This window comes from Crocuta crocuta, unplaced genomic scaffold (genome assembly GCF_008692635.1).
Source record: "Crocuta crocuta isolate KB4526 unplaced genomic scaffold, BGI_CrCroc_1.0 scaffold231, whole genome shotgun sequence".
Taxonomy (NCBI): domain Eukaryota; kingdom Metazoa; phylum Chordata; class Mammalia; order Carnivora; family Hyaenidae; genus Crocuta; species Crocuta crocuta.
In genome coordinates, this window is record NW_027528357.1 from 5,766,910 (window position 1) to 5,794,044 (window position 27,135).

At 36.5% G+C, this 27,135-nt stretch overlaps 1 protein-coding gene across 1 annotated transcript in view; it reads right to left on the minus strand.

Moving 5' to 3' along the window:
• ASXL3 (ASXL transcriptional regulator 3) overlaps window positions 1-27,135 on the minus strand; it is a 176,822-nt gene that overhangs the window by 122,309 nt on the left and 27,378 nt on the right. The window contains 4 exon segments of the mRNA XM_077753852.1: window positions 9,553-9,555; window positions 16,500-16,582; window positions 18,655-18,756; window positions 24,571-24,683. Coding sequence (XP_077609978.1) covers window positions 9,553-9,555; window positions 16,500-16,582; window positions 18,655-18,756; window positions 24,571-24,683 — 301 coding nt within the window.

Below are 27,135 nucleotides of genomic sequence, written 5' to 3' on the forward strand. Positions count from 1 at the left end.
ATTATCAAAATCTCTACTGATCAAGGAACCATCTACTTGCTCATCACGCAGAGAGGACCAGAAAACTTTCAATGAATATCAACTTCAAATGGTAGGAATAATAACAAAATCAATGGAGCCCCAAGAGCTATTATATGTTAAAGAGCAAGAACCAACCAACTCATTTAAAATATCAATTCCCCCTCTAACTTCTTAATGAATAGGCTTTTAAGAAACAAAGAGATAGATATTATATAGAGTTTTCAAAACTAAACCAGAGAATTCACTATTTTTATCTTCTCCAGACCTTTATTACAATATTAAAGACTATATTTCCTTTTGGTATCCCTCAATCAAACTAACGCTGAGAACTAAAACTTTCAATTCCAACACAAAATCTTACTAAGTTTCTCTATTTCCAGAATGTGTCTAGAATAAAATTAAATGGGTTAAATCACTGCAGCATTATTTTCTATGTACTTACCCTCAATTATTATTTGCACTAAGCAAATGGCTATCTGACTGCTTGTCATATATAATTGTATTTAAAATTAATAAAATTCTGCCTTCTAATCTCCATTTCACTTGCTCTACTGGCGAGACTAATCCCATCCTTGTCAGCTACATTCAGTCTATACTAAAATGAAAAATCTTAGTAATGCCCGTCCAGTGCACTGCCTCCTCTACCCACTCAATATTTACTTTGGTTCCCAAGCCAACTATTCCATAGACATCAAATATCCAGAAACCTTTTACAGGTTTGGATCTGAGGTTTATATCAAACATAATACTCATTATGTTTTTTTCTGGACACTCTCCACTAATTTCACTGCATCCCATAAAAAGTGACATAGCTCTCATAAGGAAAATGCAAAACCTAAATGGATCACCTTGGCAAAGGACTTGCAAAATACCATACCAAAAGGGAGACCAGTTGGTTGACAGCTCAAATTTATAGTCCACTTGGTGCTTAGCAATATACTATGCTTCTCCTCCTAAAATTTTCAGTCCTCTGGTTCCACATATCAGCCCTCTGTTGTATATAACTTGAGGGTCTGACCAAGTGCAATAAGTATAAGTCTTCTCAAACCATCCCTTATACAGATGTCAGTTGAAGATGTGTATAAGTAACATATGTTGTATCAAATAAACATCTGCTGAAATATGTACTATGATGGAGAAACTATACAGGCTATACAAACATGAGTGAGATAGGTCACTAGCTATCTTGCAATTCATAGTTTAGATGGGAGACAGATATATAAACGGTGGTAAAGATACATTTAAAACCTCCCTTTAAATACAAAAGAAAGAACCATATTTCTGCCTGGGAATCATGGAGAAAGTTTCCCAGAGGAGATGACAATTTGCATCTGAAATGATAAGCAGGTAGCAGGGTAGCAGTAATGGCAATAATCAAGAGAAGCTAAGGTATTAGCATGCATGTAATTTAGTAGAATCTTGGAAATCAGATCACTACTCAAAAGTAAAATATATTCTGTCCTATATTTAGTGTAATAGACAGCCAAACTATTTCCGTGTAATGGAAAACTCCTAGTATACTATGAACATTTAATAAATATTAAACAAAACTGTGAGAAACTTAATGACAGAAGCACACAAATAATTACATAGACTTTTTATAAACTTCATCATTTCCTACATGTTTAAATGGAGACCTCCTCAAAGATAGCAAAGTGGATTTTTCATTAAAGTCTATTCTCCAAAATTTCATTTTGTGTATTTGAAGCTTCATAATCACCAAATTTGGATGATAATCCAAAAACACAGGACTCTCAGACACATCCTTCCCCTCCAAACATACCAATTAGATAATTAGGAGGAGGTCCTTTCAAGACACTACGTGTTAAAAGAGAGAAGTCTGGAATGTGGGAAGGCAGAGGAAATACCATATTGATATCATTCATTCAAAAGGCTAAAGTGGCCCAAATATGAAAGCTAACTAGAGAAATACAGATTCTCAGTTATATATAGGACCACCCCAAGAGCACATCATTTAACTAAAAATTATTTACTTGTTAGTATGTTGTAAAATGGGACAATCCCTGCCTAGAGTTCCAACATTGGTCATTCGTAGATATATTAAAAACGACTCAGGATCTGCTTAATCAAGTAACAATGGCTTTCAATCTTATCATTGAATTGGAGTTAAGAACATAAACTAAATTCCCGTTTCTAACTTCTCATGGTATTTTAGATAAAAATTTAGGTACTAAATAACATTACACACTTCTTTTTGAAACAACTTTTTGGCACCAGTGTGCCAAAATATTACTGTGAAATACCTTAGAATACAAATTTGACTTGAAACCCATTTAATCTTGATTAATTTCTCTAAATTATAAATAAGGCAGCAAACAGTAAAATCTCATTAATCAAATATATCTTAAAATTGACAGCACATTTTCCAAATTATATTATTTTCATAATAATCTTGAGATTCAGATAAAGAGTTATAATTTTCTCCCATTTTACTGATTAAAAAAAGACTGAATGACTTATCCAGGATAACACATTATGTTAGAAGCAGAAATGGAGAATTAAAATTTCTATTCACTCAATCAGAAAATATCATGAGGCTATTATATGAAGGGCACCATGGGGAAGAGACAAATCAATGAGACATGAACCCTACCATTAAGGAAATTGCAGTCTGATTATAACAAGAGAAAATCTGAGCAAGTTTATTAGATGCTACAACAAAGGGACATACATATTATGTTATAAAGGAATAGGGAGGATAAAATAATGAATTAGAGCCAGAATTAAAGAATTCTTTACTGAGAAAGTGGTATAGGAAATTGGAATTGGGCTTTGGAGGTAGGGGGTGGAGGAAAAGCAATGGTGAAGGTCATTGTGGGCTGAGCAGAGACTTGAAAATATATGGAATTGGGGCGCCTGGGTGGCTTAGTTGGTTAAGCGTCCAACTTTCGCTTAGGTCATGATCTCGTGGTTCGTGGGTTCGAGCCCCGCGTCGGGCTCTGTGCTAACTGCCAGCTCAGAGCCTGGAGGCTGTTTCAGAGTCTGTGTCTCCCTCTCTCTCTGACCCTTCCCTGCTCACGCTGTCTCTCTCTCTCTCTCCTAGAAATAAATAAAAATATTAAAAAAAAAAAAAAAGAAAATATATGGAATGTTTGCATAAAGTCAGGTATAGATAATTATTTTTTCAAATGTCAAAAATGATACTACATACTTAACCTAAGTCAAGTCCAAGAATTAGATTTAATTTAAAAACAGATATAACAGAAGTTGGTAGTTGTTCCTCAATAACTACCTACCTTTCCCTATAGTTAAAGCTCTTACATTTTAGCTAGGAACACGCTTCTTTCAACAGACTATATTCTCCAGCTGCCCATTCAGCTACATGCAATGCTGTATTTGGCCAATGGGCAAGAGGAAAACTGATGCACTCAACTTTCGGAAGATATCAATAAAGCGACTACATGTGTCCCTTCTTCTAGCTCCTTCTTGGAAAACAGATTTGGTGGCAAGCAATGTTAAGACCATCAGGATGAGGACAAAATCCTAAGAATATGGGAGCAATAAGACAGAAGGACCCTGACTTCCTGGATATCCTGATTACCTGGACTCATCATTCCCGGACTACCTACCTTCAGAATGTCGTGTGAAAATTTAATTTTTATTTTTTTAAATCACTTATTTTGGCATTCCATGATACCCACGCAAATGTATACTCTAGCTTTTATAAACAGGCTCTGCTATAAGTAAACACAAATTAAAAGCAGTTTCTTGGATCTCAATTCTCAAATCCTAAGGAAAATAATCTGAACATATTTAAATTAATTGCAAAGGTTTTAATATAATCAGCAACATACAATTTTAAAAGGGTTTCAAATCTATTTTTACATTATAATCTATATAACAACCCTAGGCACAGTAAAAGTCAGAAATCAATATTATCACATTGTAAGTGAAGAATAAGACAACATATCATGAATTCATTACAAAAAGAGTTTGATAGCTCCAAATTGTATTGAGTTTAACCTCACTTAATCCATAAAATAATCATTACATATATTCCATACGGCACTGATATACTAAAAATCCATTTATAAAGAAAGTCAAACAATCTATCAATGCCAGAAAAAAGAATCAATCAGTGAAAAACAGATCTTTACTGTAAGTTCACATTAGTTTACAATTTACCCATTGGACTTAGTCCATTCAATTTTATTGTGATTACATTGAAATATTTCATTGCTGTCCATTTTTTAATAGAGAACAGAGGAAAATTTAATAAGGAAACTAAAATATACTATCACAGTGTAAATGAAGAAACAGAGCAAGCTGTAAGAGCCTAGAGGGAACCCAGAAACAGAGAACAGTGGGTGCTGGATGACCTGTTTGCATCAACTTGTCCACATGAAAATCTTGTTTCACATATTACCACTTGTGACAACAATTCCAAAGAATAACTAGAATAAGAATATTCAATAAAATGATCTAAGTCATTTGCTGAGCAGACTGGCTGTCTACATCAGCCCGCAGAGGATGGAATGTGAGGTGATTGCAACCTCTTCCCGTTTTTCCCATAGTCCTTTGGTCAAGGTCTTGATGACAACAAGGAGCCACTGAGGCCAGATTCAAGAATATTAGATCACTAGTGAAAGTATAACTTACAGTATAATCTCTATTGCGCCCCTAACTCCTGCCAACAGTGTTACAAATATGTATTACAGGAGGCAAGTAAAATCAGGTAATAGAGGGTGACTGGATCAATGAAAACCCATCACTTCAGGAAAATCAATTGAAAGACATGTCCCTTCTAATAGTACCTCAGAATAGAAGATTTATCTTCTTTTCTTTACACAGACTTACCTTCACTTACTACTAGGCTTTTGCACATTCTTCTCAAATTCAAAACTGATCGGTCCCTTTTAAGTTTTAAGATGAGTCAAGTATTTACTAGTTCTATTATAATGGACACTCATATTCTCTAAGCCTTAGTTTATTGATCTGTGAAATAAAAGTTTAAGACTATATGATCTGCAAAGTCCTTACCAGAAAGAAAATGTTATAGTACTGAGTTAAACTTCATCTCATCTCACACTGCATCCTAATGTAATAGAGACTGCTCTGAATGTATTATTCTTTAAGGAAGGTTGCTTCCAAATTAATTCTCAGAAGCATTGCTTAAAGTTGGATAGTAATGACAACAGCAAATGGTCCCTTGTGTAAAAGTCTTGACTTTACCAAAGCCTGTAATTCTTCAAGTGTTAGGAATTATTCAGCCCCCTACTTTTTTTATCACAAGAAACTCTTCTAAGCAGGACTAGAAAATTGCTTGAGTGACCTGGTGGGTCAAAATTGGGTTAAGGGAAAGACTAGATCTAAAATTTAGATAATTATCTGTTCCTACTCAAACTTCTATAGACACTATTTCACAATTCTTCACCATACTTTTATAAGAAAAGAAGAATATACCAGTGTATCTAACATACAAACTAATTTATAAACCTTTGAAAATTAAGTTATAGATAGCTGACTCAAAAGGATAGTATCTAAAAAATAGCAAACTAAATTCTAATTTTAAAAAAGTTAACATTTCTAATGTTAAAGCTGGATAAAAGAAGTGAGCAATAAAAACTATTTTAAGTAATTCCAAATAGTACTTTCTGTATTCCTGATTCAGCATTTTCCTCCTTAGGGTGGAGGAGGAGGGGGAGTCCAAAGTAATCTTTGCTAATCCCAACACATCAGAATTTAAGATTTAAGACATTAAGATTTTCCCACTAGCAACAACCTGTTCCAACAAATCTTCATGAGTGCTATTTTTTTCTGTATCTAGAACCAACAGGTCACCAATAAACACTAATTAAGCAACAAATTGAATAATAATCATTGTACAAATTGTTATATTTCATGCAGACTTGCTAGAAAAGAACTAAGGAATGAATTCAGGTTAGCTGCAGTGGCCTGAAGGAGAACATGCTCTGCTTGGAAATTTTACATCTGTCTTTTGAAAAGTAGAAAATAAAAACAGAAAGGAAAGAGTAGCATTTTTATACCTCCCAGTGGAAATACACTGGATGGGTGAGATGAAGAAGGACGGATCAACGGTCATGATATAGACTACCTATGACAGTAAAGGACATCCAATCATTCTTCACTTAAGATAATTTCCCCCCAAAATGTAGTGATGCTGGTTCTGAAACCATACTCACTTAATCCATTTGGGCCTCCTTTTCTTACCCTAGATCCATCTCCTAAAAGGAGAATGATGTTCATAACTTAGCCTTCCCGACCCCCATCTAAGCATAGTTTAGTTAATCCCACCTATTTTCATTCAGTTGTTTCACAAATGGAATAGCTGGCATCCTCTAAAACTGTCTTTTGGGCTGTCTACATTTTGTTAGCAATTATGCTTTTACTGGTCACAGTTAGGAAGCTCCCCAGAAACAAGTTTCAATCTGTAAGTCCAATATCAACAACAGAGCGAGAATCCTATGAAGCCTTTGATCCACCCATTCCCTGAGGCATGTTTCCCATCCTCACAGCATTACCTCCTAAAACAAACAGTAAGAAGGTGCATCCAAATGTGCCTTGCTCCTGTCTGTAAGCCCAAATCTTCACTCATAGTCATCCTCTTCACAGTGGACAAGCATAATAGGTAAAACTCATCTGTGGCTTTGCATTCTCCAAATGTAAATGCGTTACGGAAATGTCTTTTTCATTCTGCAATCCTATTAATAATTAAGTTGTAAGCTTGAAGAGTCTCGATACACCTATTTTTAGGCTAGACATTAACCTCAGTAAGTAATACATAAGACACTCAATAATTAGCTCAAAAAGCTGCTAATGGGGATATGTGTGTCAAGAGGGAGGAGGGTATTTACTTAATAGAATCACATAACCAATACTTTACTGAATCAAAATTGTTTTAGGCTCACGCTACAAGTATTTTAAAAGGTTAAATGCAATTGGTTCTGAATCAGACATCAAATCCTAGATTTGCCACTTGCTAGCTGGATGAATTATCTGAAGTTACTTAATCTCACCTGCCTCAATTTCCCTATCAGTGAAATGGGAAATACAGCATCATCAACACACCTCAAAATTTTTTTAAAAAAAGATAATTCATGTAAAGTCTTTAGGATTGGGCCTAATATAAGCAAGTGACTTTTTAGTTAGGAATTTTTTAAATCATCAAGCCCCTACTCATTAATTTGCCGGACATACTCCATAGAGCATGGTGTCTCAACGCTATGCCAAACAAATTAATGGACACATCGATGTGTTCTCCTTACTGTAATGGCTTTATATTTGTGATGGAAAGACAACACTTCTTGATATGTTGGAATAGCATATATTGTATGAAAAATTCAAGAGAGAATTAGAAATCCCTAAATTTAAAATTATATGAATGTGTGTATATACATATATATATGTATATATATACATGTGTTTGTGTGTGTATGTATAATCATTATGCACTAGGCTGAAGACATGCTTCACAGAGAAGAGATTAGAAGACCTAATTAAATGACATAGAAAAATGGTCTGGAACCATGTTATTATACCCTCAAAAGCAGGGACTACACTTTAATTCATCGATTAATCCAGCAACCTCTACAGTCTCAAAAACATAGCATGAGCTTAATAAATGTTGATGGAATTAATATATGCCTTAAAGCTTCCACAAAAATCTCAGGATGTAACATAGTGACTGCTGAGTAGGCACATAGTAGGTACTGAATTGATTAACATCAGGTTAGGATACCTACATCTCCACAACTTTATTTTTATTTCTCCGATGTCCTTCTTTCACCAAGTTCCAGACAAAGGTCTCACCTACACACCTGATTGCTGTGAACCTGGTCAGACTGAAGAGTGCCTACAAGCCTTGCACAGCACCTAGAACAGAGCTTAACTTCTTTTTAAAAAAACAAACACAAACAAACAAAAACATTGATGGAAGTTGCCTGAATTTCAGGCAGAATCCCAGTCCACAATTGTCATTTTGATTCTGCATAGGCATCTCAGGAGTTGTAGGACAAATAGTCTCTAATTGTCCTAAAAGAACTAAGGCTTGTTCTTAGAAATTACACACTGTAGCTTTTAGAAAACCTGGCTTAACAAAATGTCATAATTTTTATTCTTCTGAAAACAAATCAACTATAAAAAGAAGTCCTCATGTCAGCATATCAACTGTTTTGCATTTGAATTATGTTGTCAACTTCAAAACAACAAAGCAAAACTAAAATCATTTAGGCATGTGGCAATTAAGAGCACAAGCAATGAAATTAAGAGATAAAGAGAAAAATACCACTTAGAAAAAAATTAAATAAAATCACCCCAGTTTAATGCCTATTCCTTTCCAAAGGTTTTCATCTGCATAGAATACTTAGACTCACATACAATGTAATTTTATATCCATTTCTGCTTCTATTTCTGCACTGAAATATTTATAGAGAGCTCAGTATTTCTGGAGTAAATTATACCTAGATCTTGATAAGGCTGAAATCACCTAAATTACCTTTTTCTGTTCAATTATTTGGAAGAATGGAGAAAGAAAGCTTGACAGAATAAAAAGATGTATTAAGAAATGGCTATTTCATAGCTATAATTGCATTCCTTAGTGAATATTGATGCCTTGAGGGTTATATGCAGTCACCAGAGCTATTTTTACCAAAGGTTTCAAATAAAATCCAAATCAATTTATGTTACATGAATATACACATTACATTTGAACACAAAATTTAAGCCAACTATTCTATCGGCTTATACATTAAGAATAACATAAAAACACATTATTAGGAGTATATAAAAACAGAAGCATAGTATAGTGTTAAGCATATTGTTATGAATACCCTCCAAGATTAATCAGATACTCTGAGTTCTAGAAATATTCTTATGTTATGCCATGAATTCTGGCAATCTAAAGATCCAAATTCTGAATCACTACTATGAACTGAAATTTTGTGTCCCCCAAATTCATATGGTGAAACCCTAGCCTTCAGTATTGGAGGCTGTAATGGAGATGGAGCCTCTAAGGAAGTGATTAATGTTGAATGAGGTCTAATAAGGATGGGACCTTGATCTGATAGGAGTAATATCCTTATAAAAAGAGACAGCAAAGAGCCCACCCTCTCTCTATGCACACCCACACACCCAGGAGAGGACATGTTAGGACACTGAAAAGTGGACCATCTGCAAGCCTGGAAAAGAGCCTACACCAGAAACCTACCCTGCTGGACCTTGACCTGGAACCTCGAGCCTACAGAACTGCAAAAAATAAATTTCTATTGTTTAAGCCACCCAGTCTAAGATGTTTTGTGATGACAGCCTGAGCAGATTAAGCCAATCACTATTAATATGACTTCAGTCAGGGAACCAGGAAGAGTCTTTTTCCAAATGTATCACATTAACGTGAGGAATTGTGTCTAAAAAGTGCTACCTCCCCATTCAGTGACCTGATCTTATTTATAGCCTCATATGGAACAATGTGATAACTAGTAGAAGTGCACACAAATGTGCGTGCATACACACACGACACAGCTCATGAATACCTCATGGTGCTCTGTTTCTAACTTCCTAAATCATGAGAAGCTAACAGGGAAATGTGAGAGCCAAAGGCAAGTAGTCACCTGTGGCTGCAACATCAGATGTTGGCTATTAAGGCTTTCAAGTTGCCAAAGCACAGTTTGATTAGGTAGTGATAGGAGCTGGAATTCTACCTTGTCGGGTAGTGTTTCACATAATTATTTTTTAACTTGGGAAATGCTTCCAAAGTAATACATAATCTTATTCTCCTAAATCACGTTTTCACGATAAGTTCTAAAAAAAGTTTAAAAAAAAGTTGGATGGAATAGAAGAATAGGATTAAGAGGTATAAATTTCTTGTTTCCTATCTATAAAAAGTTATGTCACGGAGATTACAAGTACAGCATAGGGGATATAGTCAATAATCCTGTAATAACATATGGTGACAGATGGTAACTGCATGTATGATGAACACTGAGTAATGTACAGAACTATCATATCACTATGTTGTGCACCTGAGACTAAAAACAAAATTTTAAAAAGTTTAATTTATGACAGATTGCAAAGTCATTTTTAAACAATTAGTGATATCCATGTATAAATTTCAAATTCTTATTTACCCAGTTTTATACCATTCAATTTAAAACAAGTTAATTACACACAATGGCACTGATTCACATTTTAAGTGACGTATTTTAGGAAAAGCCAAACATACATATAAATGACCAGATTGGAAATTCACACTCCCAACTAACTCTAAAATACAATGTATGTTCTCATCATTTGCATCATAAACCCTACGTTTTCGGAATATCATGCATTTATTCAGGTACCATGTGACTAGAAAAAAGCACCATACCCAATTTCATCTAATTATCACCAAACATACAACTGACAGTATCTTTTGAGTTGCAGTTACGAGGTGCAATATATTCTCTGGAGTATTACGGATTGTTGGTTAAGAAATCTACCATAAATGACAGTGTTTGTTTCAGGAAGTGTTTTTAAAAACGGGGAGACTGAACTTAGACCAGATAAGAAGATACTACACTAAAATGAGTTAAGAAATTTTAAGTGCAGGTGTGCAAATTTCTTAAAATTAGTTAAGAAATTTTAAGTGCAGAATGAATGGCAAGGAGTAGGGATACAAAGAAAGAAAGATACAGTTAGGCAGTAAAACTAACACTACCTAAGAACCAACTGGCCATGGGGTCATCGAAGAAGGGAGTTGGGAATGACTGATTGAGACTTCTAATCTGAGGAATGATGACAAGTAAAATTTTATGTCAGCTAAGAGGTAAATTTTTCTCAATGCTTGCTTACATACTCACATTCACACACCTATACACATGCATACATAAATGCAGACTGTCCTGTGTTTCTGTTTAAGAACACCATTGTCTCATTTGCCCCCTCTAAGTAGCTGACTGTGCACACCATTTCCACAATGAGAGGATTAGATGGTAGCAAATACGGCAGGGGTGACACAGTGAGTTAACACAATAATTCTAAAATGCCTCAATACAAGCTAGACCACCATTTCAGTGTAAAAGGAGGGATGCCAACATGGAGTCTGGAGATAAGAATTGATTTTGCAGTAGAAATTATTTGTGTTTTCTTTCTTATCTCTAGACAAAACATTTCAGCAGCGAGAAAGAATCATCTCCTATAGCACTAATTAGAAACGTAAATCTCACCAAGAGAAATGCCAAGAAATTTTATTGTTTGTCACTATACATGGTAATAGAATTTTCTGACATTTATCCCCCTAGAAAAATGCAACATCTTTACTAAACAACAGTATGAAGTGGGGATCCTAATTGCAGCATATCATAACAGAGACTGCAAAAACAGAAAACATGCAAAACCTTAAGGTAAGTAGCTCAAATTTATTCTAAGAATGATCAGTAGGAGAAAAAAGTTCTCAGTGATACCAGAATAATTACAAAATCTTGGGTTGTCAATTTCATGTTCCACATTGCAAAATCAAAAATATGTCCATATTCTGAGTAACACTAAACACAACAGAGACTGTTTATAAAGCTTCTCAAATGTCCCTACTGTGGTATGTAATTATAGGCTGTTGCTCTGCAAATGGCTGACAAAATCTAGCAGATTTTTTTTTAAGTAAGACATCTATAATCTTGTAAAATGTACCTCATAAATATCACCCTGCCCCCACCCAGCAGGTTTTTTTTATTGCTGTGTGTGTGTGTGTGTGTGTGTGTGTGCATGTCGTATGACTGCCATACCTCTACCTCCATTAGAAAACTATTTGCCTATTAGCAAATAATATGAAAACCAAATCAAGGTTCATGTTATATTAATAACAAGTATCTCATAATGATAGTGCCCAGCACATAAGAAATTATCCCTCACTGATGAATGTCTCTTCTGCTCTCATGAGGTAAGGACTGCAAGCCTCACTCCTTGACCTTGCCGCCCCTGAATATGTCACTATATGAGAGCACATACTTCTTTGGAAAGATCACTTTCAACATTACATGAGCAGAGAAAACCATATCCTCAGACATCAATGTAAAGGAATGAGAACTTCTGAATAAGCAAACCATAAACAGTAAAGCAGAATTAGGACAACCCCAAATGTCATCCAAACCAACATGGTAACTAAAGTTATTCCTCTTTTTCTACGAACATATTTCTCATTAGTGGAGACAGGTGCTCACTTTGGCAGTACACATACTAAAGTTACTGCAGACAAGACCATATTCTACAGCAGCACCCTAACTCCCTGAGGAGGTGGGAATATTTAGTCAAGCAGTCCAAACAGGGATATCAAATATCCATCCACAAAAGCAGATTGGAATACACACATTTTAATCTCGTCTACACAAGCACCTTTGCTATTTGATTGACTCTAAGATTCTGATCATCTGAAAAGCATTTCAAACAGCTATGTCTTATTGTTCACAACTCATAAACACAAAGTGATAAAAGCCTGGAAATACTCACTCGGAGTCAGCAAAACAAATATATAGATGGACCAGAGGAAAACTATATTGATAAAAATCTTCTGTTATTATACAGAAGGGAGTTAAAACCTGCCAGATATATTTTCATTAAATATTCTAGACAATCATGCCATGATGTTATTTTTCTTCAACAAAACCCATATGTCCTTCTGACCTTTTTTAAGCCACATGGAAAGTACTTATTTCAGTCTGGCTTTTCCAAATAGAATTTAATCACACACTACACATTTCATCAATAACATGAAAAAGATACACAGAGCATGATATGGAAAAGCTGTCGTCTTTTTATCATGTCTACTTGAAAAGTATGCAATTTAAAGTGTCACTTGAAGAGAGAAAAAGATAGCATAAAGTGTCAAGAATTTCACCACAGTAAAATAAATTAACAATATCACATATACAGAACACATTCAAATATTCGTATCAGCTTTGCCAAAATTATTGGTGTATTTTTATTGTAAATTACAAGTTTAAACCAGAGGCACTTTAACAGTGTTTGAAAACAGGCAACCGCACAATTACCTTACTTGCTCACATATAATCTGCCAGAAACTATTAGCATGCATATATTCAATGGGGTCCCGCAAAACTGTTAGGTTTCTTTTGATTAAAATATACAAACTATTAAATAAGATGGAAAAAATACAACATATAATGTTAAAAAGAAGCTTCTAATTCTAAATGGAAGTTAGAAGTCATCAAAGTCATCACTAAGCATGAGAAAGTTAACATTTATTTTAAATTGTTTAAATGCGTATTTTACTTTTGAAAGAAAGACAGAGACAGAACATGAGCAGGGGACGGGCAGAAAGACAGGGAGACACAGGATCCAAAGCAGGCTCCAGGCTCCGAGCTGCCAGCCCAGAGCCCAATGCCGGGCATGAACTCACGAACCATGAGATCATGACCTGAGCCAAAGTCGGCGCTTAACCGACTGAGCCACCCAGGAGCCCCCAGAAAANGAGAAAGATAATTTACTCAACAAATACTTATTGACTGTCTGCTGAGTGCTGGAGATACCCTGCCATTGGAGAGCCCACAAGTGGGCACAGGTAGACAAACAAGGACAAAATTACAGGACAGTGATGTCAGTGCTACAGGAGAGCTGCCTGGCACACAGAATGAAGGACCACCCCCACCCCCCCCGCCACNNCCACAATGGTACTTGAAACAAATGGCATTACTTTAATTCCAGGTTCACGATGATGATGAATAAAGACACAATCTTCTTTCTTTTCTAGAAATGGTAGTTACAAGGGTGAACTGTTTGGGGGAGGACCACTACCATCACCTCTCACCCACAGAGACCACCAGAAGGTCATGGCCACCTTGGTACCTTTCACAATCACTCCCTTCCATTTTATTGGGTATGTCACAAATCTGCATTTCTTGCAAAACACATCATTAATACCTAGAAATTAAGCAGCTACGTATGACCTGATGATGACAGAATTTCTGAATGTAACTTAAGAAAAATAAATACAGTTATACTTCGTTTACTCGGCTACTATAAATATCTGGAAAACATTTAAGAACTTGGAAGGTAGCAAAATAGTACATTAAGTAGGGAAAATAAATGTCAGAATCTGCTCCTTAAAACAACACACATAACAGGCAGGAAAGCCAAATCACTCAAATCATGTACTTTTATTTTTGAGATGAGTCTAAATAATAAGCAAACTAGAAAACAAGGCAAGAGTGGTCACAGACACACTGGCCATAAGTAACAGGTCACATCGGGCAGGAGAGAAGAGATTAGAAGAAAGTTGAAAGAAATGAGAACACAGACTGTATGGTTGGAGGCCTTCAATGCAGAAGTGATTTTACAGAATAGAACTTAAATGGAACTCTGGCCTCTTTCTTTGCCTGTGCCTTTGCCTATTTGACTTGTGAATTTGTGGCAGGTACTTTCACAATTGCCATACTGGTTTATCAGTATTTGTAACAACAGGTTTTTTTGTTTTGTTTTGTTTTGTTTTTTCCCTTTATGGAAGGACACAGTAATTGGTGGAGAGGGGCAGAGGGAGGGCTATATTCCATGTTACGTCTTCCATTTCAGTGTTCCTCACTTTTTACAGACGCTGTTTGGTGTTTTGTTAACTATGTATGCTTACAGGCCATTTAATATACCATTCCGGGAAGACCATCATTTTGAAAAATCGGAAATAATGCTGTTACAAAAATTAAGTGTAATTAAAATGCTGTTCAGAGGCATGGTACAGGAATTTTATATCTTAAGGTACATAACAACTGATCACAGAGTAGTCACTCCTGTTGAGAGAATATCGTAATGAACAAATTTCAAAAGCCTTCTTCTAGGAGATGCTTTTTATGTCTACACTGGCAGATTCCACTGGCATAGAGCCCATATTCAAGAGGAGTTGATATCCTTAGATTTGTACCTCCTCTTTTCTTTTGGCTGCTGCACAAACACTTTCAGTGCCTTCTAAATGGCATAAATATTTTCAGGGTTTTTGACAGCAGCAAGGAGAAAATTAATTTGCAGGTGTCCCCATTTGGTTCCCTAACTCCTCACACTGATGTCTGACTTTGAAGAACAGGATTATCCTTGCCAGAGCTGTTAGGCTCTGTCAGCAACTTCTCTCCCCATTGTTGCCTCCAGTTTGTTGGGGGAACAAGGATCGCAAATGATGTCATTACATTATCTCAGGCTCTGTCTTCAGAACAGACAGAAAAAGCCTCCCACATAGAGATGAAAATTTGAGCCTAGGTGTCCCACACCCCTCTAAATTGTGATGCTCCTGAATCAAACTTACAAATGATGCATTTTAAACAGCTAGAAGCTGTTGTTACTCACCCTTTACAGTGTCATTAAAAACATCCAAAAGGAAGCTCAGCAGCTTTATTTTCACCAAGCTGCAGCTACTGTATGCCAATGGCTTGTAAGTAGACAAGTTCATACAAAAACTTTAACTCTGTGTAACATGGATGATTATGCACTCAAATGACAGCTCAATGTTTACCATACTTTGTAACAAACTTCTTTTTTCTCCTTGAGTAGTATCATCAACATGGTCCTAAACTGATGGCTCAAGCCCAAACTGTCAAATCTGGACAATCACAAATTGTCCTAAATAGAGGCCAATCACAGATAAGCAAAGTGCAGTATACGTCCGTACAATGGAGTATTATTTGGCAACAAAAAGGAATGAAGTACTGATTCGCACTACCACATGGATGGGCCTGGAAAACATTTTGCTAAACGAAGGAAGCCAGACACAGAAAGCTACATACATACTATATAATTCTATTTCTATGAAATGTCCAGAATAGTCAAAGCAGACACAAAAAGTCAAATTGTGGTTACCAGGAACTGGAGGGAGTAGGGAATGGGCAATGACTACTTGATGGGGATGGGGTTTCATTTAGGGGGTGATGAAAACGTCCTAAAATTAGATAGTGGTGCTGACTGCACAATGTTGTAAATATAAAAAAATCCACTGAAGTGTATGTTTTAAATGGGTGAATTTTATGGTATATGACTTATATCTCAATAAAACTATTATTTTTTTAAGGCTCACAACAGCTGATTAATGAGACTCAGAGTACAGGAATTCTAAATATAAGAGGTCTAAATTTGCAACCACATTTATTGGCACTTCAGTTTTTATCAGAGTGATCCTGGAATCTATCTCTTAAGCCTGTAAAAGTGTTCCTCTTTACTCATTTTCAGAAACAAAACCCTTCTCTTACAAGAGACAGAGAACAAGGAGAAACTCCAATGAAGGGCTAATTCATGCAGTGGGGCTCTTTGTGAACAAAGTACATTCTATATTAACCTGCCAAATGTAATTTATTAAGCCAACAGGCAGCTCCAAGGAAATCTTGGGTCATCTAAATATTTGGCAATCCCAAAAGAATTTGCAGGTAATTACCTAATTCATAATCAACTACAATATCAAAACCTAGATATATCTATTGCTTTGCAATTCATGGCATTACTAATCAATGCAAATAGAAAATGTAAATATGAATACTGACCTTGTTTCTTTTAACCCTTCTTTCTGAATGACTTCCAATATCTGCTTCGCTGTCATTGGTGAGTTGGGGTGTTTTTCTAGTGCCTAAAAAATAAAAATAAACATAAAATTCCTAGATTATTGCATGGAAGTGTACCAAATGAAAACGTGTGTGAATCATGCAATACTTCTTTAAAGTCTTAAAGGGGAAGTGGCTGATGTGTCAAAATAAGGTCCCATCACACAATTCAGGTGTCCAAAGTGAGAATGTAATTCTTTTCTGGACATTTATGGCAATTTCTGCAACATGGGGGTCATTCTTCAAGAAATTGTCACAAAGGCATACACACCAAAAAAAAAAAAAAAAAAAAAATGTAAAAAAAAAAAAAAAAAAAANAAAAAACAAAAAAACAAAAAAAAAAAAAAAAAAAGAAGAAATGTGAAAACATAAAAAAACCAAGATAATAAATGTATATAATTCCCTTTATTAAAAGTTGCTCATATTTATAGTTAAAGACAGATTTTCAGGCCATTAAAATGTTTCCTCAATTTCTAGGATCTTGGAAACACAGAGCCCAGACAATACCAACAACAGAGAACAAAGTGCTGGTTAGAAATAACCTCACTGGATTCACATTTTGATCAACCTCTTTTGTATTAGGAAAAAAAAAGAGGAAAAAATTCCTTCATGGCAAAAATGGAAAAAAGCATACAGAAACCCAAGTAAGTCATTACAGTGTGTGTTTTCCAGTTCAGCTCAGTTTCCTTTCTTCTGCCTTTTCCAATTAATTTCAAGTAAACCCCTTCCTCTTCCCATTCAGCCTATCTCAGTTTTATGAACTGAGTCCCATTTTTCTTTCTCTCCCCTTCTGGCCTCCTATTTTTAAGTGAAAGGGACTTGTTTTAAACAAAGTGTAAGGGATACATGGGACATAGCTAATTATTTCCATAGTCTTTAGACCATCAGGCCCAGAAATCAAGTTCCTTTATCCAGGGGTTTGACTACATGGTGGGAAAGCAGTAAGCAACAGTGCCCATTCTGTCACCAGCACAGATGACAGGGGCCACCTCTGGGTACAGGAAAAAAGTCTACACACATCTTCACAATGACTTCCTCCAAGGGTAAACAATACCTACTTAAAGATGCTCTACAGAAGCTTCTGCACACTGTAGAGTTCTAATTTATGATGATTTACTGGAATGATCCTAATTATTAAGAATTAACAGGGCCACCTTAAAAACTAAAAAATTGAAAAGGCTTCTGAATCTGTTCAAAACAGCTGTGTGATCCCTCCTACTACCATGGCCAAATTTCAACCAGGTCACTAGCAAAGGTTCTATTCATCAAGGTTCTCCAATGATTGACACACAGTCTGCCCCAGTTCACCATTGGGGTCACTTTCCTGTTCTCCCCTCTCTAGTTCCCAGGGAATGTCCCCATCTTTCCCAGTCTGGATCAGCCCCTTAGCCGTTGTTGGTCTGTCCTTGAAGAATACAGAAACGTGAGCTACACTAGAAGGAGGGGATGGCAACAGGTGTGTCAGCAGGAAAGACGGAAACCTGTCCTCACAGAGGAGGCCGCTGGAGAGCTGAACTGAACACTGGGAAGGGGGATAAAGAAACATAGGCATAGCTGTATAGGGAGGAGGGCTGAAGTGTAAAAATATTCGTTAAAAAAAAAGGCAAGAAGGAAACTGATCATAGAGCTGAAAAGGGGACGATTAGATCACAAAGAAAGGCGGGAAAGAAACAGACATGAAAACAAAACAGCTGACAGAATTTGCAAAACAAGAACTGTAAGTAGAACAGTGCGTACTTATGAATTACTGAAAGGCGATGCTGTGGTCACATGGACTATATATAGTGGGGGGCATCACCCCAAACGATAGGCAATGCTGGGCACACTCATGGTCTCATAAAAGATATGGGCAGAGGTCAAAAGACACAGACATACACAAGCAAGCAAGCAAGGAAGAGGGAAACTGGTGGGGAGAGGCACAGGATGGCGGAAAGAGGGGGGAGAGGGAACAAGGGAGAAAAAGGAGGAAAATTGAGCTGAACTGGGAATGTCCAAAAGGCAAACTGATTAAATCTAGAAAGGGCCGAAGAGGAAACTCCAGTGTACTGGGCAATGTTTTAATGGAAATTTGGGTGCACTCAAAAGTGGGGTTACTCACTGTGGAGGATTCCCTGTTTCTCTTCCTGAGTACAGGCCCCTCAGCACACCTGGGCAGCTCCTCCCAGCAATTGAGAGAATTTGGATAGCCCTGTCCCCTTCTCTATGACATCACATCCTACTCTACAAAGGAAGTAAAAGTGCCAAGAATTACATCATGAAGTGGATGAGAGGCAGGAAGGAAATGATGAAGCCACAAAACACCAGAAGCCACCCTCCATTCCTGCAAGACAGAGAAGGGAGACAGAGAAGGAGAGTTCCTGGCTGTGAACAAGCTTCACTGAACTAGCTGTGTGAACATTAACAAAGGAGAGAGAGGAAAATTACCTTCACAGAACAAAACATCGATACCATCAAAATAATGCGACACATGGCGGAGACACGAATCAGACTCACAGGCAGCCATACTCAAACACTACAGTGAGAAGAAGCCACAGTCAGAGTGAAACAGCACCCTAGGCTAACAGAAGACTGAGTAACTGCATACAGACAGCAGACTGAGGAATTGCCCGTTGCCGCAACACTCTCTTGGCTATGAGGTGACACGTTGCATACGCCCTGCAAAATTCAACTTTCTGAATTATCCTTCCTGACATTTTCAATGCAACTAATATTTGAATAGGTCTTCATGGTTATGCAACACTTGTTTCGATTTTCGACGTTCCCCCAATTTGTTTCCCGTCTGGTGCCTGCCTCTTTAGAAACTAGGGTCAAGGATGCATTAGAGCTGGGAAGAGAGTAACATGACTCCCAATTTTTAAGACAATTATAAGAAGATTATAGAGGGCTAATAAATATTTTCGATAATCATGACAAGTTAAAACTGGTTTGGGTAATAATGATGTTAATTATGACAAAATAAAAAATATAATTCTAAAGTTTTCCATGGATAATAATCATTTAAAATGACCTTATTTGGGGCAGCTGGGTGGCTCAGTGGGTTAAGCATCCAGCTTCGGCTCGGGTCATGATCTCACGGTTTGTGAATTCAAGACCCGTGTTGGCTTGAACCTGCTTCAGATTCTGTGTCTCCTTCTCTGCCCCTCCCCTGCTCACGCTCTCTCTCTCTTTCTCAAAAATCAACATCAAAATTATATTATTTTCAGATAGTAAAAATTGGAAAAATGGAACTCATATCTATATTATAGAAAACGAAATGCACCCATAGGCCTACAAACAAAAATACTAACCATTCCTAATATTTGTGTTTTCCTTCTAGCTTTTTTTCTATCCATACATATCAATTTAATATAACTATTATATTATGATCTGTGCATCGATCATTACCTATCTTAATTACCTCCATGTAATATGAATTCTTCAAAATGGGCATCGTAATTAACACTTCACCGAGGACAGGCATTTATATTGTTTTAAAAATTCAATTAATAACGGATATATTGAATGTAACATTCTTAGAGTATTACCGAGTCAAAGGATGTGAGCTCTGTCATGTCTCTTGAGACACTGCCAATTGCTTCCAGAAAGATTTTAACAATTTATACTCTCACCAAGCAGAACTAAATCTGCCTCTCTTACAACTTTGCCAGTATCCAGCATTATCTTTTAGTAGTGTTTGCCAACTTAGTAGGTCAAAAGAGTAATATCTTATTGTTATTCTAATTACACTTCTGTAAATACCAATGAGAATAAAGATTTTTTTTCCAAATGAATATTATATGGGATATGATACCGGATATTGTTTTTCCCTATTAATGTATAAAAAGCTCTTTAAGTAGTTAAATATTATTTATTGTTTTGCATATTAATAAGAGGTATTATTTTTGTTGCTTTATGGGGATATTTTTGGGAGACATGCAAAGTTTTCTATTTTGACATGAACAGTTCCATCAGCTTTTTCCACTGTGACTTCTGTCCTATGTTTACAAATCCCTTTTATCCAGAGAGCATGCAAATATCTACAAACAGGTTGTTCATATTTTTATGGTTTCACTTTTTTTAATGTTTATTTATTTTGGGGGTCGAGAGAGAGAGAGCAAGCGAGCATGCATGCACATGTGCATGTGAGAAGGGGGTGGGCAGAGAGAGACGGAGAGAGAGAGAGAGAGAGAGAGAGAGAGAATTCCAAGCAGGCTCTGAGCTGTCAGTGCAGAGCTCAACACGGGGCTTGATCCCACAAACTGTAAGATCATGACCTGAGTCAAAGACATTTAACTAACTGGGCCATCCAGGCACCCCTGCTTTTACTTGTTAATTCATCTGGAATTTACCATTTTGTAGCATGGTGAAACACTAACTTATATGCCACTACCTATAAATGAGTCAAGATTCTCCACCATAATTTGTTTCACAAGCCAATCTTGGTTACTGAGTCACCCTCCACTGTATATTAAGACAATGAAAACTCTTTTGGAAGTGAAACCAAATAAATATTGGGACTCAATATATAAAATCCACAAAAGCAGAGCTATTCTTGTTAAGGTGGAGATGAGAGTGCTCAGAGCCCCCATATGCATTCCCTCTAATGGCCAAACTGTAAACCACTGTCCCTGGAGCCTATCTGGAGCTCTGGAAGACTCCCTGATCTTTCAGTCAACCGCAGTGCCAACACCACGCTGTTTTAAATCGCTCTGACATTATAATATGCTTTACTATCTGGATCGGCCACTGCTCTCATTATTCCTTCTTAAATTTTTAATTGTTCGCTTCTTTATATTTCCAGATGAAATTTAGATTGGAATTAAATGAGACATCTAATTAAATTTTTAAGCAATTTACACAGTGTTCCATGTGTTTAAGTTTTGTTTTATAAACTGTAATAAGCATTTTACTGTTTACATTTTTAGTTGCAACCATGAATACATTTTTTCATATAATATTCTCACATTTTATTGCTAAGACATACAAAAGCCACTAAATTGTGATAATAATTATCTATATAAAGAGCTAATTGAATTCTTACTAGTTCTAATAGTATAGAAGTACCGAATCATATTTTCTACAAATAATGTGAAGTGCATCTCCTTTCCAACACTTCTATGTTTTCTCTTTCCTATATTATTTACTTTGGATAAAAACTGATCCTTTCTAGTCTCATTCAAAAAAGTCTGCTGAAAACTGAGCTGCTTTGGAACTTATCTCCTCAAAAACAGGCCCCCAAAACTGCTGAGTTTCCCAAAGAATACCCTTGGCTGAAACTATTAGAGCTGCCTGCCTGGGGAAGACTGTAATTAGAAACCTCTGGCCAGATATCAATGTCTCTTCTATACACATCAGTCTGTCACCATGTTCAAACTTTACATAAAATGCCCTTTCTTTCTTTGTAAAACAAACTATCCTCCAGTGTTAGAGCTGTGTTTGTGAGTCCACTTCACACTCACTGTCTATAAACTGGGTCTTGCAACTCTCGTGCCTCTGCCCTAAACGCTAAACTCCTTTCAATGCTCTGAAACCTCCTTTCTTCCACAGAGCTGGTCTGCAGTCGGTTTCAGATTCAGCATCATTGCTCTCCAGAAAGGGCGATTTCCATGGCTCAGGACACAGGTCTGTATACAATCGGCCACCTTCCTGGCAGGGGACCTTCCTATGTTTTTCAGAGGACCTGAACAGATGTGTAGGACTACCTTACTGGATTTCACCCTCTCTACTTCTGTGACTATCTCAGACCCCATCTCAAGAACATCTAGATGCATACTACTGTCAGACAAGACAGACTCATCCCAGAAACCTCCTCCTCCAGACATCTACATGTCCCAGTAGTGGGAGAAAAATTGCAAAGAAAGGATGGTAATACAGTTAAGAGGAGAAAGATAGTTTGCTATTATCATTAACGGCACAGACCAACCTAGAAAAGGATTTTTGTTTTAGGTTCAAATATCTTCATCTAATAAATAAAATATTTTAAACATATTAAGGTCTACCTCAGATTTCCTGGGTGTCTTTCAAACACAAAAGTCATCTCAAGTATCCCTAAGATAAACACATTAGGCCAGTGTTCATCTGATGGTTAAAATCTTGATCCTTCAGGACCTAAATAAAATTTTCTGAGCTTATTTTTAATTTTTTAAATGTATTTATTTTTGAGAGAGAGAGAGAGAGAGAGAGAGAACTCAAAATAGGCTCCAGGCTCTGAGCTGTCAGCAGAGTCCAATGTGGGGCTCAAACCCGGAAACGAGATCATGACCTGAGCCAAAGTCAGGCACTTAACCAGCTAAGCCAACTCAGGTGCTCCCTGAACTTACTTATTTAATTGCAAAATAAAAAGATTTCTACAATTAAAAATCATGTCAATGACATATGATGAGATTTGTAGAATCCTAAGTGAGTATCCAGCACCAAACTCAAGCTCTCTCCCTTTTTCTAACATTAATGTGTCTTCCCTTAATCCATGTGGGCAGTTCATTTAAATGCTTAGCTGTCTATGGTCTCATGTCTTAGGTACATGGTTTGGGGGTTATAACAACAACAATTATATAGCTCTCTATATGATCAAAGAGTGCTTTCACAGAACATATTTGATTTCATTCAACGTATATTATTTTATTTGACCTTTACAACAACTCACTGAGATACACAGAGAAAGCAGGATTAACTTTCTCAGAGATGCACTAGGTTGAAGGAAGTGGAAGTAAGTGGAAGGGCAGGACTTGCACACACTAATACTGATGATGACAATGTTTAAATGTAATAAGAGCAGTTAATACTTATTAGATAATTCTGTGCTAAGTCTGTAGGAGCTTTACATATATTGCAGTAGACTCCGGGATTCATACATTTAACATTCCCTACTTCCATTTTTCTTGAGAAACCTCAAAGGTCCGTGTCATTCTGAGGAAACATGAATCTGGACCACTGGTAGAATTCAGATGAAGAAATCACTCATATAAAAAGTGACAGCACCTTACCCAACTGCCCAATATCTGTGCTTATTCTCTGCAGTCAGCTTGTTCTCTGACTGTAACATATGTGGTTACCAGTTAAGGGTTTAAAGATGATCCAAGTTTTCTATTCTACTTGCATGCATTTTATGGGGGAAATTATACGCTTTAATAGCATTTATGAATATGTGACTTAAAAGATACGGAAATTTTGTTTTAATATCCTTGAGAATCAGGACCACTTCACACAGAAGAAGATCAAGGATCCCCTGGGTTCGGCAGCCAGTAAGTGATGGGTCTAGCCCATGTGACACTGAAGTCCGCTGCTTCTACTAAGTTGAGCTGCTTCTCATGAGCACAGGGGTTTTACAGAAACTGAGGGCCTACAGTCAAGATATTATACACAGTATCTACCTCATAATACCCGCTTCTGCAATCTCTCACTTAAGAACAATCAAATATTTCTTTAAACTCTCAGATAATGGTTTAAATTGTACCTTCCCTTGGAACACTTGTCAAGCAGTCATTAATTAGCATTATTTGTTTAATGATATTCTTCCTGCTACGCTGCAAACATTGGTTCTCATTCACATCCACACCCCCAGATTGCATGGCTACTAAGTAGTTTTCTACAGACACCAGTGTAATTTGGGGAGATGTTTTCAGTCAACCTACATTAGGAATGTTTATAGAATGATAAAGAAAGTGATGGGCTTTGATGTCAGATGAACCAAAAACCCCTACCCACTATCTGTCTGATCTTAGATATCTAACCTCCTGGAATCTGTTTCTTCACTTGCTCATTTATAAAAATGCTCTGAGCACAAAATAAGATAGTGAATATAAAGCATTTATTATTCCAACATGCCAAATGACTGCCTACAGCAATATGTGCTAATAAACATTAGTTAACACTATTGGTTTGGGGGAGGAGGGCTCTGAAAAGCTATTAAAATGTTAGATGTTAGATATTGTCTCTTTTCAAGATTTCCTGCGTCAACTGCACTTGAGCTTCTGTAAAGAAGGCTAGCCTCACAGAGCCATCTCTCATCGTGTGACCACGGACAAACTTATCTCACGACAGATTCATAGGTAAACCTGCACACGCTGTGCCCAGCTTCGCCATCCAACAGTCTGTGTTTAACAAGAGGGGTTCTACAATATGGCACTCTTTTAGATGCTACTCTGTTACCTGGAAGGAAAAGCACACTACAGGCACAAATTATCCTGTTATGCTTGTGTAACAAATCAAGTAAAAATACAGAATGTCAACAGTAGCAACTTACTTCCAACCATATGCACTTAAAGACAAACTTCCAAGTAACTATGATACATAGTATCATAGAATATCCATGAGGAAAAAAAAATTCTGTCTGTAAAATGATTTTAGTTGCCCAGCCTCATAAAACTGAGCACAACTGAGAGTAGAAAGATGGCTTTCTAAGGCCTACGAGAATTCAAAGAGTGATCATTACTTGAATTTACAGATAAAATTCTGTGCAACCGAGAGGTGACTTCTAATTTCCTGTGGGAATTTGGTAACTTTTTTCTACCTCATTAAGTCTCTAATCTTTTGAAACGGTTACCATTACTTTTAACACAGAAAGAAAACAAAGTGAGAATTTCTACAGTGTTCTCAAAAAGGTAAAAGAAAAATATTAAAAACTACTTAAATGATGAAACCTATTTTAAAAGTAAAACATCTCTTAAATGACTAAGAAATACTTCTTCCACCGAAGTCTCCAGGCAGTGTATTCTATCCAAAACCCATCGATTATTAAAACGCTTTTTCTGTGAATCAAGTAAAAATTCTGCTTTCCCATGACTTCTACAATAGTCCTGGCTTTTGCCGTTGAATGCGACAATCATTTAATATTAAATTACAAACACTTTCTTAACATGAAAACTTAAAGTCAAGTGATTGTGTTATATGAATCTGTAAAATGGGGCCCAATCATTTACTCACATGATACATTGCCACCTGTTTGAATATGCTACTAAGGGCCTGGTCTTCTTTTAGCTCTGGGCTAATGGCTCCTCAGTTTCTTACACCAATCCTCACATAAAATAGTTTGCAGACATTGTCTTGCAAATCACCCTTCTTCGAACATTGAGTCTACCAAAGTCACTTCTAATTTACGTGCCTTAAGGATTATACTGATTGAAATAAATCAGCCAAATACCATTAAGAAATGTTCTAAATGTAGTTTGAATGAAACATAATATAGTGAAACTATGACTTCCTTTTCTCTAACTCATATAATTATATTAATACAATCTAATAGAACACTCACTCTTTTTTAGTAGGCCTCATGCCGTCCACAAACTAAAACTTCCAGATCTTTCAACCTTTGTTTCTCCAATCACATGCATAATTCTATGGCATATATTTGCAGGACGTAAATGTTTGTTTTATGCACTAGTGTTTGTTTCAGTTAATTTTTATAGGCTCTGAAATCTTATTATTCCTAGATATCTGATTATTCCAGGTTCCAGTTAAGCTTTATGGTATCTACAAATTTGAGAAGTATTTATCTCAAATTTCACCTTTTGAGGTGAAGGTTGTTTATTCAACCTTATAAAGTTCTTGGAGAATCATCACTCTCTTGTTCAACTGTCTGGTTCCCCTTTTTGTTTTGTGATACCCATACATTTGACAAGCATCACTCTGATGCATTCCTTCAAGTTACTCATGATAGAGCTGAACAAGGCAATGGAAAACAAAGCCACAAGCATGCGGCTGCTGCTGGAATATCCTTTCAGACTCCTCCCAATTAGCCAATCAATATACTTGGCTATACATGTTCAATCTTCTAAAAATTCATTTAATTATACTTCAAATGACCAGCAGAAACTTAGCTTCAATAGGAGCGTCCTCCTGATACGTAAGTCTAATAATCCTATCAAAAATAAATTAATTTAGTTTGACATGAATTAACTTAGAGAATCTATAATGCCTTCCAGGGATCACTACTTCCATTTGCAAATGCTTACAGTCATCTATTTAATAATACAGTCTAGACTTTTCCTGAGAGTTGAGATGAAGCTCAATAACCTGGGACTTCAAACACTTTCTTATATCTCTTTTTATAATCATAACAATAGCAAATACTTACACAGCAGTGACTCTGCATTAGGCATTATTCTAACATGTACATAAACTCACTTAATCCTCACAGCAACCTTCTTATTGTGGAGGGACTGTTATCGCCCCCATTTTACTACAGATGAGGTAACTAAGATGCAAAGGGGTTTATTTAACTCTCCCAAAGTCACACGGCTACAAAGTAGTAAAGGCAAGATTTGAAGTTGGTGGTTCAGTTCTTGGGTAATTCCTCCCCCAGTCTCGGTGATGTTCCCCATGACCATCAGCAGCACTCCTGATCACATCTGCAGATGCTTTAGGTGTCTTGTCCCCAAGATCATATTTCACTATTTTAAAACCCATCTAAGATATGGTGGATATAACTTCTCTGTGACTTTATCACATCTTCTTTTAAAAAATCTGCACTACTTTTTTGCTTTTTTCTGCACTATTTTAAAGGGGGGAAAATATAATTAAATATTTCAAAGTTGAGAAATCATGCCCGGTATTAAAGGTGCTACGACTCTGACCAGGAATATCATACTAATTTCATGGCAGT